The sequence below is a fragment of the Propithecus coquereli genome, unplaced genomic scaffold, assembly GCF_000956105.1.
Source record: "Propithecus coquereli isolate 6110/MARCELLA unplaced genomic scaffold, Pcoq_1.0 Scaffold122, whole genome shotgun sequence".
Taxonomy (NCBI): Eukaryota; Metazoa; Chordata; class Mammalia; order Primates; family Indriidae; genus Propithecus; species Propithecus coquereli.
In genome coordinates, this window is record NW_012136303.1 from 5,349,146 (window position 1) to 5,364,319 (window position 15,174).

Sequence of the window (15,174 nt, forward strand, 5' to 3'; positions counted from 1 at the left end):
GGGAGGCCCTGCAGGAGGGAGGAGGGAAGAGGCGAGGGGTACCTCAGAGGCAGGGCTCCCCAAACCCCCACCATTTCACAGACTGAGCGGAACAAGGAGGCAGGTGACACTTCTGGACTGTTGGGGCAAGGAGGGTGGCTCAGGAGGCCCAGGGCATAAAGGACGAGACCCTGGCATTACGTCCTGTGCTTGGGTGCCGCTGCCCACGGGATGCCAAGGCCGGGCTCCTCCTGGGTGGTCCGGCCTCCAGGCCGCCTGCCCGTCAGACGCCCACGGGCCGCAGCATCATGCGAGTGGCACGCAGCGAGTAGCTGGGGCCCTGGAAGTAGTGCCAGCGGATGCCGTTGAGCTTGCGCACGTGGTGGCGAGCCGGGTAGTAGATGCCGTTGAGGTTCGAGAGGCCGCAGGCGTCAAACCACCACCCTGGCGGAAGAGGGAGGAAAGAGGCTGTGGGGAGTGGGGGCCTGGCCAGTGGGGTGAGGGCAGCCCCTGTACCCCAAAGAGAACAAAGACTAACCGGGGCGGCTGCCTCCTCTGGGAAGCCGGCTCACTGGAGATGCAGCCGGGTGGGCGTGGGGGAGGGTGGGGTGGGGGTGGGGTGGACAACAGACCCCTGCCTTTGGGGCCTCAGGACATGCCTCCTCTGTGACCCTGCCTTCCTCCCTCGCCTTCCCTCCCTCGGCCCGCACCCCTCCCCATCGCCCGCCCCGTATTTCTCGGGGTGTCGTCACTCTCTCTGAGGCTCGCACACACCGGGTTCGGCTCTTCCTCTCTGGTGGTCTCTGGGCTGTGTCTGTCTGTGTGTGTCTCTTCCTGACTGTTCCTCTTTCCCTGCCAGCCTCTGCCTCTTCTTTGGTCTCCGTCCTGTCTCTCTGGAGCCCTCGCTCTCACGCCGTGTCCATCCCCCGGCCTCTGCCCGGGCTGCGCTCCTCTCTCCAGCTCTCCCTGAGTCCTCCTCTGTCCCCACGCAGCTCTCTGCCAGCCTCGAGTCTCCCTCTGCCTCCATCTGTCCCTGTCTCTGTCTCAGGAGGTCTCTCCTCCTGTCTCTGTCCTTCCCACTCTGTCTCTGGCTCTCACGTACTCCCACGTCCCACGCTGTGACCTCTGTTGGCCCGTCTCCCCAGTCCTGGTCCTGCTTGGCCTGAGGGGTGGGGCGTTCTCAGGCCGGAGGTAGGGACGGATGGGTCACTGTGCCTCCACCCGCGGCCCCACCCTCAGTGTTCCTCTAGCCTGGTCTCTGAGGCAAACTGGTGGTGTCAGCTTTAGGAGGAGGTGGGACCCCGGAGGGGACCTCGAGGGCCTAGCGGGAGAAGGCGTGGATGGAGCATTGACCCGCACCCACCTCCAGACAGCATCTGGGCGCATTTGCAGAGGCAGTTGTCGTTGTCCGCGTCACGGGTGCTGAAGTTGGTGCCCTGCAGGACCAGGCTGCTCTGGCGCCCTGCCGAGCCGCTGTACCCACTCAGAGAAAGCCTGGAGGCCACCCAGAAGTGGTGAGAGGAGAGGGGCCCAGAGTCAGGTTGGAGCTGTGTTGAGGAAAGGCCTCCCCAGGGGCTGCGTCCCAGGCTGGGTTTCCCCTGTGGCTGTCCCTGGAGGGGGAGCCCCCGCCTGGGTGGGTGCTGGGCCTTTTCCCCCACTGGATGGCCCAACCTGCCTGCTGCCTCCCAGGACAAAGCCCCTACTGCGTGCCAGGGCTCCCTCCTCTCACTGACCCCGTATTGCAGAGAAGTGAGCATGATCGCGATGATGATAATAACGAGGACATGGCTAACATTTTTTTTGAGCACCTACTATGTGCCGGGCATTGTTCAAAGTGCTTTGCATGGGTTAAGTCATTCCCATTTAATCCTCACAACACCCCATTGTTCCCGTTTTACACACAAAGAAAGGGAGGTCCCAAGAGCCAAAGAAACTTGCCCACGGTCTCAGAACGAATGAGGTCAGAGCCAGAGGCCAGCCCAGAATGGTCTGACTTGGGGTCTGTGTGCACTCTGCTGCCCAGCGGATGACGACAGAGCCCCATCACACCTCCTCACCACCTCTTCCAGGAAGCCTTCCCTGACCACACAGCCCCACGGATCTCTGTCACGGGGCAGCCCGGTTCTGCGACATTGACATCTGCAGCCAGCTGGAGGACGTTTGTATTTCTTTGCTGGGCTCTGTGGCCCTGGTGGACAGATCCACACCTACCTGGTGATACAGAACATGAGGTCTGGGGGCAGAATGTTTGGATTCAAACCTCAGCTCTGCCACTGATAGCTGCGTGACCTGGGGAAGACTCCCTCCTCCCTAAGCCTCGGGTTCCTCATCTGTTCCAATGATACTAACAACAATAGTGACATTAACAGTGCCGGCCTCGTCTGTCACTATGATTCAATGACGTGAGCATGTGAAGGGTGCAGAGAGGTGCCTCGCAGGGTGAGCGCTTGCTGTTATTCGGCGCCTGGCCCACAGCTGAGCCTGGCTGGAGAGGGGATGGGGTGCTTGCTGCTGGAGGGGGCGGCCCGCACTGCCAGCCGTGGCAGGGAGCCGGGTTGGAAGTGCTTATGAAGGTCCTGCTGGGTGGAGGCACGAGGATGGCAGATGCAGCTGGGGCAGCTCGAGGAAGCTCTGGCCCTCCCAGGGCAGGGCCTGCCTGGGAGATGCCCCCCGTAGGGTACAGAGGGAGTGTGGGGACTGAGGATGTGGCTGGCCCATCCCCACACCTCTCACCCATGGGCTCGTCTGTGGTGAGGCAGTGGCACCGCCCTTGGGATCGAGATGGCAGTGACCAGCCGCGAAGCCCTCACTGCGCCCTTAACCACCACACTCTGGGCTCACAGGACTGGTGTTGCAAACCCCGCTGCATGGAGGCCTGCCTGGCCCGGGGCTCCCTGTGGTGGGGACAGGCAGGCTGGCCCAGCCTCTCAGACAGTCCTGGCTTCTCCTCTTGGCCATCGAGGGCTCCCTCTGTGGGCTCAGTGATGTCAGCTCAAGGCCAGGTTCAGGGCTCAGGCTGAGGTTTGGGGTCACATTCAACCTGGGGCTCAGTGGAATCAGGCTGGACGAAGGTGATTGGTCTCTCGGGGTCACTCCAGCAACACCAGCCCCTCTGCTGTCCCCGAGTCTCTCTTCCCTTCCCCTCTGGGAGGCAGGATGGGGATCTGTGACCTTTGAAGGACCCCCAAGTCACGGGCCGGGGAACTCCCACTTCAGATGCACTTGAAGTATGTCTATGGCTCAGGCCTGAAGAAACTCAAACAAATACATGAGTGTCTTGGGGGTCCCCAAATAAGACACACAGGGTGTGTTTTCCACGTGCCCGTGGATCTGTGTGTGAGTCTGTGTGTCTACAGCTGTGAGCATTTGGCTACTATTCTTTGTGCCTGTGTGTGTATGTGTGTTGGTTTTGAGTTTGTGCTATCGGGGGTCTGAGCGCGTGCTCTGGAATCCGTCTCTGTACCTGGGCTTGTGTGTGTGTTCCCCTGTGAGAGCTTCTGTGCACGTCTGGGTATGTCTTGGTGTGTGCTTGTTGATGTAGCTTATTCGTGTGTGCGCGTATGTGTGTGCTCTCTCCCCCTCCCCCACCCCTGCAGTGGCCACTTCCTCTGCAGGCTTAAGCGTGTTCCCCAACCGGGCTCCATAAGGTCCGGGTCCCCACACCTGCATCTGACAAATGAGGTGCTCCTCCCACCCCACCCCTGCACCACTCTCTAGCTGCTGACTGTGAACACACCCCACCCCTGGGCTTCCTTGTGGGGATCCTCCCCACCTTACCAGCCAGTTGACCCCGCAGAGTGGGGACACAGGGGCCAATGTCTGCTCTGTCCCTCTCCCCTAGCCCTCCTCCAGCAGCCTCCAGGCCCCAGAGGCTGAGGATCTCTAACCACAGCCTCCTCGACTTTTCCCAAAGAAGCAGACATTCTTCCTTAGGATCTTAGCGGCCCTTGAAAGAGTCTCGCTCTTGTTGGGGGTACGTGTGGCCCTGCTGGGTGTCAACTCTCTCTCCGCCTTTTTTCAGAACATCCCCATTGCCTGGCATGCCCTTCCTATCCTTTCTTTGTCTGAAGAATACCCGTTCATTATAGGTCTCACCTCCTCCAGGGAGTCCTCTCTGATTGCACAAGCATCTCTATGCCCCCTTATAGGGGGCTTTCCTTATAGGCAGCTCCTGTCTCCCTGGGGGCGTGGGGTTGCCTGTGGACATGCCCCCCCACACACACTGGACTGTGAATGACTTTGAGGGGTAGAGCCCACTCTTATCCTTCCCAAAATGACCCGTGCTGGCACATCCCTGGTACAGGGCAAGTGTTCAATACACTGTTATTATTTAGGGCCCTGCAAAGGCCAAGTAAACGTGGGCAACACTGTCTGCAGCTGTGGGCACGGAGCTCTCCACAGCTCAGACAGGAGGCCAGAGAGAGTGCATCAAAGTCACACGTGAGACCATGGCAAGAGGTTCCGAATGTAACACACGTGCACGTTTGTATAGATGGACACAAACACTATAGATAAAGATGTAGATGCAGAAATGTCATATTTCTGTCTTTGAATATACTGTTTGTATATCTCCAACTTTTATTTAACACTTACCATATGCTAGGTGCCTAACCACAGATTATCCCATTTATGATATAGAGACTATATTTTACAGATGGGGAAACTGAGGCACAGAGAAGTTAAGTAACTTGCCTAAGGTCACGGAGCCAGTAAGTGGTGAAGTTGGGGTCGGTATCCAGGCAGTCTGGCTCCAGGGCCCGGATTCTCCCATCCAAGTACTAACCAGGCCCAAGATTAGCTTCCGAGATCCGACAAGATCAGGTGTGTTCAGGGTGGTATAGCTGTAGCCCAGAGTCTGTATTCTTCAGTGCAAAGAGATGCTTCCCCTGATATTTCATCCCCGAGACAAATGGCAGATCCTGCACTTAGGACCACAGAAGTTGCTGCCCAAGAATCAGATCAGGGAGGTGAGACTTCATTGCCACGCGTATAGGAAAGACTCAGCTTCCTCTTAAGCATTTGTCCTGTACCCAGTCACTGGGGATGGGAAAGGCAGTGAACAAGACAGGCCTGGTTCCAGCTCGCACACAGCAGGCCAGGCAAGCGTGTAAAGGGCTGCCTCGGGAAGGTGACTGTACTGTTATTTGCTAAGTGTTTACTAAATGCCATGCACTGTGTTAATGCCTTATGTGTGGTGTCTCATTCAAGCCCCATAACACTCTGAATGCAGTAGTTACACCTAAGGCACCCATTTTACAGATGAGAAGGTGGAGGGACTTGCTCAGGGTCACTCAGGGAGATAGGGATGGAGTCAGAACTTAAGCCTTTGCTTTGGTGGCCAGGGGCTTGAGTAGCAGTTGGCAGGGTACTGTGGCTCCTCCCTGGTCAGTTGTGAGGGGCAGGGGGCATCCAGCTCAGCCCTGCCCAGCCAGACCCAGGGAATGTTCCATTCAGCTCTGGACCTTGCACTTTAAAGAGGAACATTATCAGATTGGGGATGGGTTCCCTAAGGAGGGATGTCAGAACCACCTAGCTGGAGGGAGCAGGGGACATCTAATAAGAAGAGAGTTGGCGGCACATCACTAAGTCCCCAGAAATGGAATTAGGTGTAAAGTGCAGGGGGGAGAGCAGAAAGATTCAGGGATTTGGACAGGGATTCAGAGAATCTCTGAATCTCATTCTGAGATTCCTTGGAAGGAAGTGACCTCCCCATCAGCGGAGGTATTCCAGCATCTGAATGATGACTGCAGCATGGAAGGGATTCTGGCAACCTTTGAAGAACCAGGCGACGTGTGAGGTCCTTTGCATCCCCATGAGTGTGAGTCTATAGATTCAATTCTGTCCTGGTTCAGAGGTAGCCAGGACCCCGGCTTATCTTCAAGATCCTTGAGTTTCTCAAAGAGGCAACATCATGTGGAGACACCATGACTTTTGGTGGCAGGGAGACCTGAGTTCAAATCCAGGCTGTGCTGAAATTGTAACTTTGGACAGGCTACTTAAGCTCAGTGCCTCAGCTTCCATATTGCTAAAGTAGGTTCAGTAATGCATACCTCAAAGTGTTGTGGGGAGGATTAAATGGAGTAATGTGCCCAGGATGTAGTAGGTGCTCAATAAGTGCTCATTTCTTTTCCTAAAGACACCAAGAAGCAGGCTGAGGAAGGAGTGGGAAACCTTGATGATTTTACAATATCCTCATATTCAAGCCCATCCTGCTGTTGAAGACACAGAGGCACAAAGAAGCCACACCTTTGACTCGGCCACGTTCGCAAGCCGGAGCGGAGCCAGAATGAGCCCAGGTCTCCCGCCTCCTAGCTCAGGGACCTTTCCACCCAATCCCAGGCCATAGGACAGGCTGGGCAAGTCACCTCCCTCCTTCTGGGTCTCCATAAAATGGCTGACTCGGGGTAACTGGCCTTGGAATGTCCCTTCCTGCTCCTGGGATGGTGGAGCCAGCAACATTCTTTCCACCCCACCCAGCGGCCGGGATATGCTGAGCGCTAACCAGCCGCCTCCAGACCCCGTGACGTGTGCCCAAATGGAGGACAGATGGTCAGAACAGGAGACGCCCAGGGACTGACCCTTGGTGCAGACTCTGTAGCCACCAGCCCAGGGACCCCAGCCCCCCCACCAGCCTGGGGCCCGAGCCCACCTGTACAGCTGCCCCTCGCTGCCCAGCTGGAAACGCTCATACTGGGCGTAGGCCTCGTGGCCTTCCCAGTCCTGCAGCTCCACGCGCAGAGAGTAGGCTGCCCCGCTGGTGAGCTGGTGCACCGCCTCATTGCCCAGCCAGTGCTCCCCGGCTGGGTCGCCGAAGCCCTACAGGGAGGGGAAAGCGGGGGTGGGCTCCACGCCGAGGAGGGAGGCCGCACCCCTGGCTGAGGAGCTGGGCTGGGCCAGGCTCCCAGGCCACTTATCCCAAACCACTGTGCCTAATGATCAAGTTCATAAGTACAGGGCAGGCAGGCCTGGGGGCGGGAGCCCCCCCCCCCCAGAGGAGAAAGACTAAGACGTTTGCAAATGTAAAAACCTGTCGAAAATAATTGAAATCACATTTCTCTGAAGTTCAAGAACAGGCAAAACTAATCTGTGGTGACAGAAGTCAGAATAGTGACTACCTTTGTGGGGGGTATTGACTGGGGGGGACACAAAGGGGGCTTCTGGAGTGCTGGAAGTATTGCGCATCTAGCTCTGGATGGTGGTCCCATGGCTGAATACATATGGAAACATTCACTGAGCCTTACGCTCACACTGAGATTTGTGCACTTAGCTGCATGTATATTAAACCTCAATAAAAATCGAATAAAAGATTTTAACCACCTACATAAATGGTAGAGCAAACTTTGTCCAGTGACAGCAGCCATCACAAAATTTCAGCAACTAGAAATGTAAAGTTAAGAGTGCAGGGAGTGTCTTGTCCCAACGCCCTTGGCCGAACATAATTCAGCACCAAGGACAGGGACACACCTAAGCCCCGCTCCTCATTTTTGTCACGATGTGCCACTGCTTAGCCTGATGGTTAATATTAAACACTCCTTTATGTATTTATGCCTCTGAACACGCTCGTCCTCTCTGCCATTTTAATGATTGTTTAAAACCCGACTGGTTCCAGAACACTCATAATTTGGTATTTATTTTTAAGTATTTGTCAAATGAACAGCCAGCAGACACAAATAATAATACTGCTGTATTACCTTGTGGCTATCTTTTTCTATTTCTTTTGTTTTGAAAACTTTAAGAGCTTTTAAGTCAGCTTGCCAAAACCACTTTATTTAAAATTTAATTTAAAAAGTTGGAAGACAATCAGGCTCTATTTCTCATCTTATAAAGTGCACGTGGTCTTTGAGCCCACGATTCCACATTAAAGAATCTCTCCTGCAGATGTGGAAAGACCAGGATATTCATGTAAGCAATGCAGTCAGGAGTGGCTGGGGGAGTTTTTATTTTTCTGTCTCATCTTTGTACTCTTTAGAGATTTTTCTTTGGAAATGTATATGTATTATCTTTCCAAAACTTTGAACAAAAATAAAGTTAAACTTTCATTCTTAGGACGTATGTCAGAACTTTCAAAAAGAGTGTTCAATTCAGGTGATAGCATCCCAGAAAGTAAATCTGCACCGGGCAAATCTATTTGAGGGTGGTCAGCTTTAAGTGAGCCGATTCTTTTCTGGGAAGGGGTGAGGGCCATCCAGTCCCCTTCCCAAAACCCGGCCCCCGCCCCAGGTTTCAGGGCTGAACGGGCTCTCCCCAGGGCAGCAGTGTTACCTGTCTGTAATCCTTCCAGTTCCGCTGGAAATTCACGCTGCCGTTCTCACGGCGCTGGATTAGGGTCCACCCGCCTCCATTGGCCTCCATGTCACAGAACACCTGGAGGGAATGGGGGGAGCACCTGGAAGCTCTTGGAGGCAGCCAGAAGCCTGGTCTGGGCTGGTCCAAATGTGACTTCGCTGATAGACCCCTCCAGAGCAACAGGTGAGCCCAGTGGTCAAGGGCATCAGAAAGATCCAGTTCAAATTCCCCATCCATTGTCATCGTTTTTCTAAAATGATGGGTAAGTGATGCCCTCTCAGAGCCTTCTTCTCCTCATTTGCAAAATGGGGGTTCATACCTTCACCTCTTTGTGCCTCAGTTTCTCACCTGCAAACTGGGGCTGTTGTGAGAATTAAATGAGACGAGTCTTGTAAAGTGTTTAAAACAGAGCCTGGAATATACTAGGTAACTGGAGGTCCTTCCTTCCTTCGTTCCCTCTTTCTTTTCTTTTCTTCTTTATCTGTAATCTTTTTTTCCCTTTTCTTTCTTTTTTTTTTTTTAGAGACAGTGTCTTGCTCTATTGCCCAGCCTGGAGGGCAGTGGAGCGATCACAGCTTATCGTAGCCTTGAACTCCTGGGCTCAAACAATCCTCCCCACTCAGCCTTTCCCCCTAGCTAGGATCACAGACTCAAGCGACCACACCCAGCATTGTAAGAATTAAATACCAATAGGTATAAAGTTCTTAGTGCATGGTGTAGACTCAGGAAATGCTATTACTAGTGTCATTCAGTGGACAAATGTTTTCTGAGCACCTACACTATGTTCCAGGCTCTGTTCAAGGCACTAGGGATGCTGCTATGGATAAGAATTCTTTCTCTTGAAGAGCTTATATCTATGGCAACTGATCTTTCAGCCTAACCTTTGTTCACATATTTTTCTAGCCAGTTCAGTACATGTTCAATGTTCAATAGACACAAATACGGTGTCTGGCCCTGTAGTAAATGAATCATCAACAAATCAGAGATAAATCAACCCTCAGGGCTGGTTTGGTCTGGGAGAGGGTATGATAGGGCAGGGAGAATATTAGTTATGAACATTTGGGTAGCTGCAAGGAGGGGCCCCAAGAAGGAGTCACTGGGCAAACCTGGAAGCCTTCCTGGAAGAGGCGGCATTGGAAGCAACCATTGAATGACGACGTGCCTGCCAGGTAGAGACAGTAGGAATGGCATTTCCAGTGGAGAAAGCAGCAAGAATAGAGGCTCTGAGATGGAAAAGGCCTGCTAAGGAGGAGAAGACAGTGGCATCTGTAATGGGGGTTGCAAAGGGTACAGGAAAGGAAACTGAGGCCCAGAGAAGGGAAGAACTTGCTTACGGCAAATGAGTCAAAAGCAAAGCTGAGGTGTGAGCCCGGATCTCTTGCCTTCCAGACCAGCTCTTCCCTCTCTATCCATGCTCCCAAATTTCAGCCATTTACACCTTCCGGAATTCCATCACAGCTGAATTTACTTAGGTTCATCTTGCATATTAACTTTGAAAAATTGTGTCCTTTATTTTTGACATAAATACTTAGATTAAATGTATTTTAAAAGGAAATCTAATCAGGACCATAAATGGAAAACTAGTAACATTTGCCTTTGTTCAGGCAATTGTAAAAACAAATATAATGAAAACAAAATATTATAAAATCCTAGCTGGACATTGTTGCTGGCACAAAGCCCTAGGCTCTTTGCTAACGAGCTCTTTTTGTTAAAAGGAGAGTTTAGCAGGTGGGTGTGAGAAGTTCAAGACAACTGGAGGCAATCTGAGCCGTTCACCTTGATATATTCATCAGGATTGAAAGGAAAGCGAAAAAGGAATTATGCAATGGGACCCTGGCATAGTTGTTACCCACACTTTTCCCCTTCCGGGCCTGGCCCCAAACCCTCACTCCTGACATCCACGCTTCCCTCTGACCCCTCCCCATCTTCTGACTGGATCGTAAAGCTCAGGTGACCTTGGAAGCTACTCATTGAAGACAGGGGCACCTCCATCAGCCCAGGTTTCTAATTTCCCACATGGAGCAAAGCCCCAACTCCTGCCTTCAACTGGACTATATGTAAACTAGAAAGATGCTTCTTTGTGCTAAGCTCCTGGAATTTCAGGGTTCATTTGTAATAACAGCTAGCATCACCTTAAGCAACACAGAACTATCTCTTGCTATTCCAATTAAAAACATCTCTGGGGAAGATGCTGGCGAAAGATGCACTTCCAACTTTGGGAACTTCTGCTTAACCCTACGATCTGACCCCTGACGGGGTGGCAGTTTTAGGAGGCAGGGCCACCCCCACCTCTCTAGTATCAGAGATGTTGGACAAAGCCTGATGCTGATGGGGCGTCTGTCTGGGAAGCCCTTGGTTCAGCACCCTTTGACAGTCTTGGTCCCCAGGGAGCCTCCTGACCTTCCTGGGCTCCGTCATGTTGCCCACATGGATGGTGTAGACGCCACTGGCATTGGCCCCGAAGCGCTGGATCTCTGCACAGTCCTGGAACACCTGCTCAGCTGCCCTGATGGAGGCTGCAGTGGGACAAAACAGAAGTCAGCTGCAGGTGAGCAAGGAGAGAGGGAAGGGACCAGTGAGCATGCCTGCCTGCTCTGTGGCGGGTTCTGGGCTGGGAAGTGCTGGGGACAGGGAGATGGATCGGACCTGGGAAGTCTCCTAGAGGAGGTGACAGTGAGCTGGGACCTGGGTGATGAGCAGGAGTTGCCCAGGTGGGCAAGTGGAGGATGTTCTAGGCAGAGGGGAACAGCATAGGCAAAGGATCCCAGGGGGAAACTGTCCTCGTGTGTGCAGGGGAGGGTGTCAGAAGGGAAATTGAGGCTGTGGCCAGGGAGAGGAAATGACTTACACCATGAGACTAGGGCTGAGGTCAGACAGACCTATGGCTGTTTGGTGAAATGGAGAGAGTAGGACAAGGCTGGCACAGAGAAGGTGAGGAAAGAGGAGGAGAGAAAATTGGCTGAGATTTTGGCAGGGCCAGGTCAGCCTTGAGTGCCAGGCTGAGGAGCCCAGACTCTGTGCGCTGAGGAAGAGCACTCTGGCCGGAGTGTGCAGTGGGGCCTGGAGGGGATGAGACCAGAAAGGAGGCTGCTGGGGTCCTCTAGGGGAAGATAATTAGGGCCTGAACCCCAGTGACGTACTTCCCATTTCACAGACCAAGAAACTGAGGCCCAAGAGTGAGGTAATTGGCCCAAGTGCAGCAGACCCTTCCCTCCTTGGAGCTCCCTTGGGTAGGAGGCCTTGGGCTCCCCTCCACAGCCCACCCTTTCGGCTGGATCTTTCTGCTGCCCTGGGCATGGGTTCCCTCATTCTACCCTCCCCGGGAGCCAACAACTGGCTTTAGAGGGCCGGCCCATGTTTCTTCCCTTGGGACTGCGTGAGATCAGGAGTATTAATTTAAAGACCAAAACCTACCAAAGTCCTCGAGGCCTTCAGGCCTGGCCTAGAAAAAGTGACTGTTGACAAATAAACTGCAGGGATTTAAAAGCCCCTCTGTCTGACTTAGTGGAATCCAATTAGACGTTTGGGCTGTGATTCCACCAGAATCCAGACTCTCTGGGCAGGTACCCAAGGAGGGGGCTGAAGTTCCAGATGGATAGGTATCAACACCAATAAGGAACCAGGAGGCTACCAGGGGCGGGACATCCTGTTTTGGTTTTACGCCTGAAGTATGGATCCCAGATCCTGGATCTGGGGTACTTATCTGAAGGAGGCTGTTCTCATATCACAAACGAGGTGACTAAGGCCCCCAAATCCATCCCAGCCTATGCATAAACACTTCCCAGGCAAGAGTCTCCGCTGTCCCACCCGTCTGCACCCCCTAGCTGCCCATGGGGAGCTGGAGTGCAGCCGAGCATGGGGAGGCGGTGCTGGGCTACAGGTGAGCAGGGACGGGCCAAACTTCCTCCAGCGAGCCAAGGGCTGGGGTTGGCCTGAGAGTTCCAGCCACCCTTTCCAAGGCTCGGTCCCCTATCGTTTTCCTTAGTCAACAATAATACAATAGCAACAATAATAACAGTAACAACAAAAGTGAAATACCCACCATGTATTGTAGTGTTTACATGTGGGTGCTACATACTTCCAAAGGAAGTGTGGGGCCAGGAAAAACATTTGGGGGGTGTGTGTAAGAACAGGATAGACTGGTATTAATATCTAACAGAGTTTGACCCCAACCCAGGCCCCTCTGAATCTCTGGGCTGGTAATTTGTACCAGTGTCACCCCTTTTTGGTCCTAGGCACAGTGCTGAGCCCCTTCACATACATGAACTCCTCTGACCCTCCGGGCAAGAACTCGGTCAGATCGATACTCCCATTTTACAGGTGAGAAGGATTGAGGTTCTGAGAAGTTAAATGACTTGTGCACAATCCCAGTGCTAGTAAGTGAAGAAGCCAGTGCTTGAAGTCTGGTCCATCTGACTGCAAAGCCAGTGCCCTTCCTATGACACACATCCCCCGGGTCTCCAGCTCTGAGCATATATAAGGCTGGCAGACAGGCTGCGTTAACGAATGCTGCTTCTATACTGAGCACACGTCGGGTTTTTCTAACCTCTGGACTGAACTCCTTGGTACCTGGAAATAGCAGGAGACTTGACTGTCTTCTCCCTTCACCAGCCTCCACCTGCCCAGGACAAAGCCATGCAGAGCAGGGGCGCTCCCTTCCTGCTAGGCTTCAGGGACACCTGGTTCCTGTGCCGAGTCCCATCCAACCCTTTGCTCTATACTCTCCTTCGGTTTCTCCATCTGGACAGGGGGCAAAAGCAACTCCCTAGTGTCCTTCCCGGGTGACAGTGGGGAGGAGGACAGGGTGTTTGGGCAAAGGGTGCCCGAGGTGAGGTGCCCAATACAACCTCCCACCCAGACTGGCGAGCAGACATTCGGCCACAGCTGGAGACTGGATTCATGGTGGGCTGGTGGGGAGAGGCGTTGGGCCCAGGTCCTGTGCCTTGGGCCGAGCTATAAGAAACCCACACATGGGATTAATTCAGGCAGCTCACTGCCAGGGCTATGCATGAGCCGGAAATGGGTTTGGGTCACCCCACATCTCATGGTTTGGAAGGCATCTGCTTCTCCTGCCTGTAGCTTCCTTGGGTCTCAAACTCTTACCCAGCAGGCTCTGCTGGACTTAGATGAAGCCAGGGTGAAATCCTCTGCCCCAAATCCATGTCAGCCATGGTGGTGCCTGGAATTCCGTCACTGTTGCTTGAATCCTTGTGCCTTAAAGGCTTCCAGCCTCCCCTATGGCGGTCCAGCAGCAGTCAGAGCCCCTTCCTCGGGCTTTCTCTCTAACCAAGCCATTCCCCACCTGTGGTTCCAATCAGAGCTTCCTAAACGTAGCCCCATCCTGTTCAAAAGCCTCCTGTGCCCCCCACTGGCCTCAGGTTAAGGTCCCTTCTGCTTAGCACAGCCTTTGGGCCTTTCATGGCCTGGAAACTTCAGGAACACTGATAGCAGAATATCTGGCACATAGTAGGCACTTGAAAAACACACGTTTCCTTCTCCTTCCCTCTGGGACCCACAGACGAGGGGGCTGGGCATTTTTGCAAGAGGCAGGGACCACGACTGTCTTGTTCACTGCTGTATCCCCAGCACCCAGCATTGGGCCTGCTGCACAGTGGATGCTCAGTAAATGTCTGTTCACTGAGTGAGTGAAGCTGCAACCAGGAATGCCTTGGCCACTCAGGTGGGCCCCATTAAAAGCCCAGTGAGGGCTGGGGAGTCCGCCCAGGCATTGTTCTCCCTTCCCAGAAGCCAGGGCCAGGGATGCTGCCTCACTTCTGTTTGGCCCTCTTGGGCTTAGGGGTAGGGACATTACAGTGAGAGAAGTCCTTTGGGTGCATTGAGTCCAACCCTCTCCCTTCCATAAATAGGTAAACTGAGGCTCAGGGAGGGATAGGGCAAGCCCAAGCAAGTGGGGATGGAGCTAAATCCTGGGCGGCTGTTCTTGTTATTATCACCTCCACTAAACAGATGGGGAAACTGAGGCCAAGAGAGGGATGGGGCATGCCCAAGGTCACCCACGGAGCCAAGGGACAGAGTGTGGATTGGCTCCTCTTGGGACTGTTGTTGTAGCCATTATTATTGCTGTCTGTTGTTCCTTTCCCGAGATGGGTCCCAGGCCCGGAGAGAACCGTGAGGGTGAGCAGGGATCTCCTCCCCTCTCCCGCCCTTCACCCGCCGCACTGGGGCGCACGCGGCTCGCTCACCGGGGCCCTGCGCCACGACGCGCACCAGACGCTGCACCGACTCCAGCAGCCGGCGCTGCTGGCGCTGCAGGAGGCTGGAGTTGCTGCTGGCGGCGCGCAGGCTGCGCTCGAGGCCGGCGAGGGCGCCGCTCTGGCGGCCCAGCAGGCGCCGCAGCCGCTCCTTCTCGCCGCGGAGGCTGGCCAGCTCCGCCTGCTGCTGCGTCTCCAGGGCCTGCACCCGGGTCTCCAGCGCGCTGCGGGGCGGGGAGCGCACGGGGGTGAGGCTTCGTCCCCGCCAGACAGTCACCCCGCGCGCTTCCCCGGGGCTCCAGGGCCCCTACAGACCGGCGCTGAGGCTCAGAGAGGTGGAGCGGCCTGCCCAGGGTTACACAGCCCGACAGTCTGTGCCCACTGCAGGCACAGACTGAGGTGGAATATGGATTGGGGTGGCAGGGGCGGGCAGGGCGACAACCAGGTAGCCATGATCAAATCGGTCATGTACGGTCACTCTTTGACCCAGCAGTCAGCTCCCAGGAGGTATCCTCCAGGGAGCAGGGGCAAGAATGCCCTCGAGGGAGTGTTTGTAATAGGGAATAGCAAACGGCCTAGATCCCCGACAGCCAGGACTGGGTGAATCTGTTGTGTTTGGGCATCCCGGGAAATGTTCTGCAGCGATGAAGGAGGCAGAGGGCATTTGCACAGATTGGAAAGATGCCCAGGACTTGGG

General features: G+C 54.3%; 1 protein-coding gene across 1 annotated transcript in view; it reads right to left on the reverse strand.

The window, feature by feature from the left end:
• Nucleotides 1–257: 257 nt before the first annotated feature.
• Nucleotides 258–15,174, reverse strand: part of ANGPT4 (angiopoietin 4) — a 41,747-nt gene continuing 26,830 nt past the window's right edge. The window contains exons 4-9 of the mRNA XM_012665778.1: nucleotides 14,469–14,701; nucleotides 10,666–10,781; nucleotides 8,242–8,343; nucleotides 6,629–6,795; nucleotides 1,343–1,473; nucleotides 258–423 (exon numbers count right to left, since the gene is read on the reverse strand). Of these exons, the coding sequence (XP_012521232.1) occupies nucleotides 263–423; nucleotides 1,343–1,473; nucleotides 6,629–6,795; nucleotides 8,242–8,343; nucleotides 10,666–10,781; nucleotides 14,469–14,701 (910 nt within the window). The 3' untranslated portion in view covers nucleotides 258–262. The remainder of the gene's footprint in view (nucleotides 424–1,342; nucleotides 1,474–6,628; nucleotides 6,796–8,241; nucleotides 8,344–10,665; nucleotides 10,782–14,468; nucleotides 14,702–15,174) is intronic.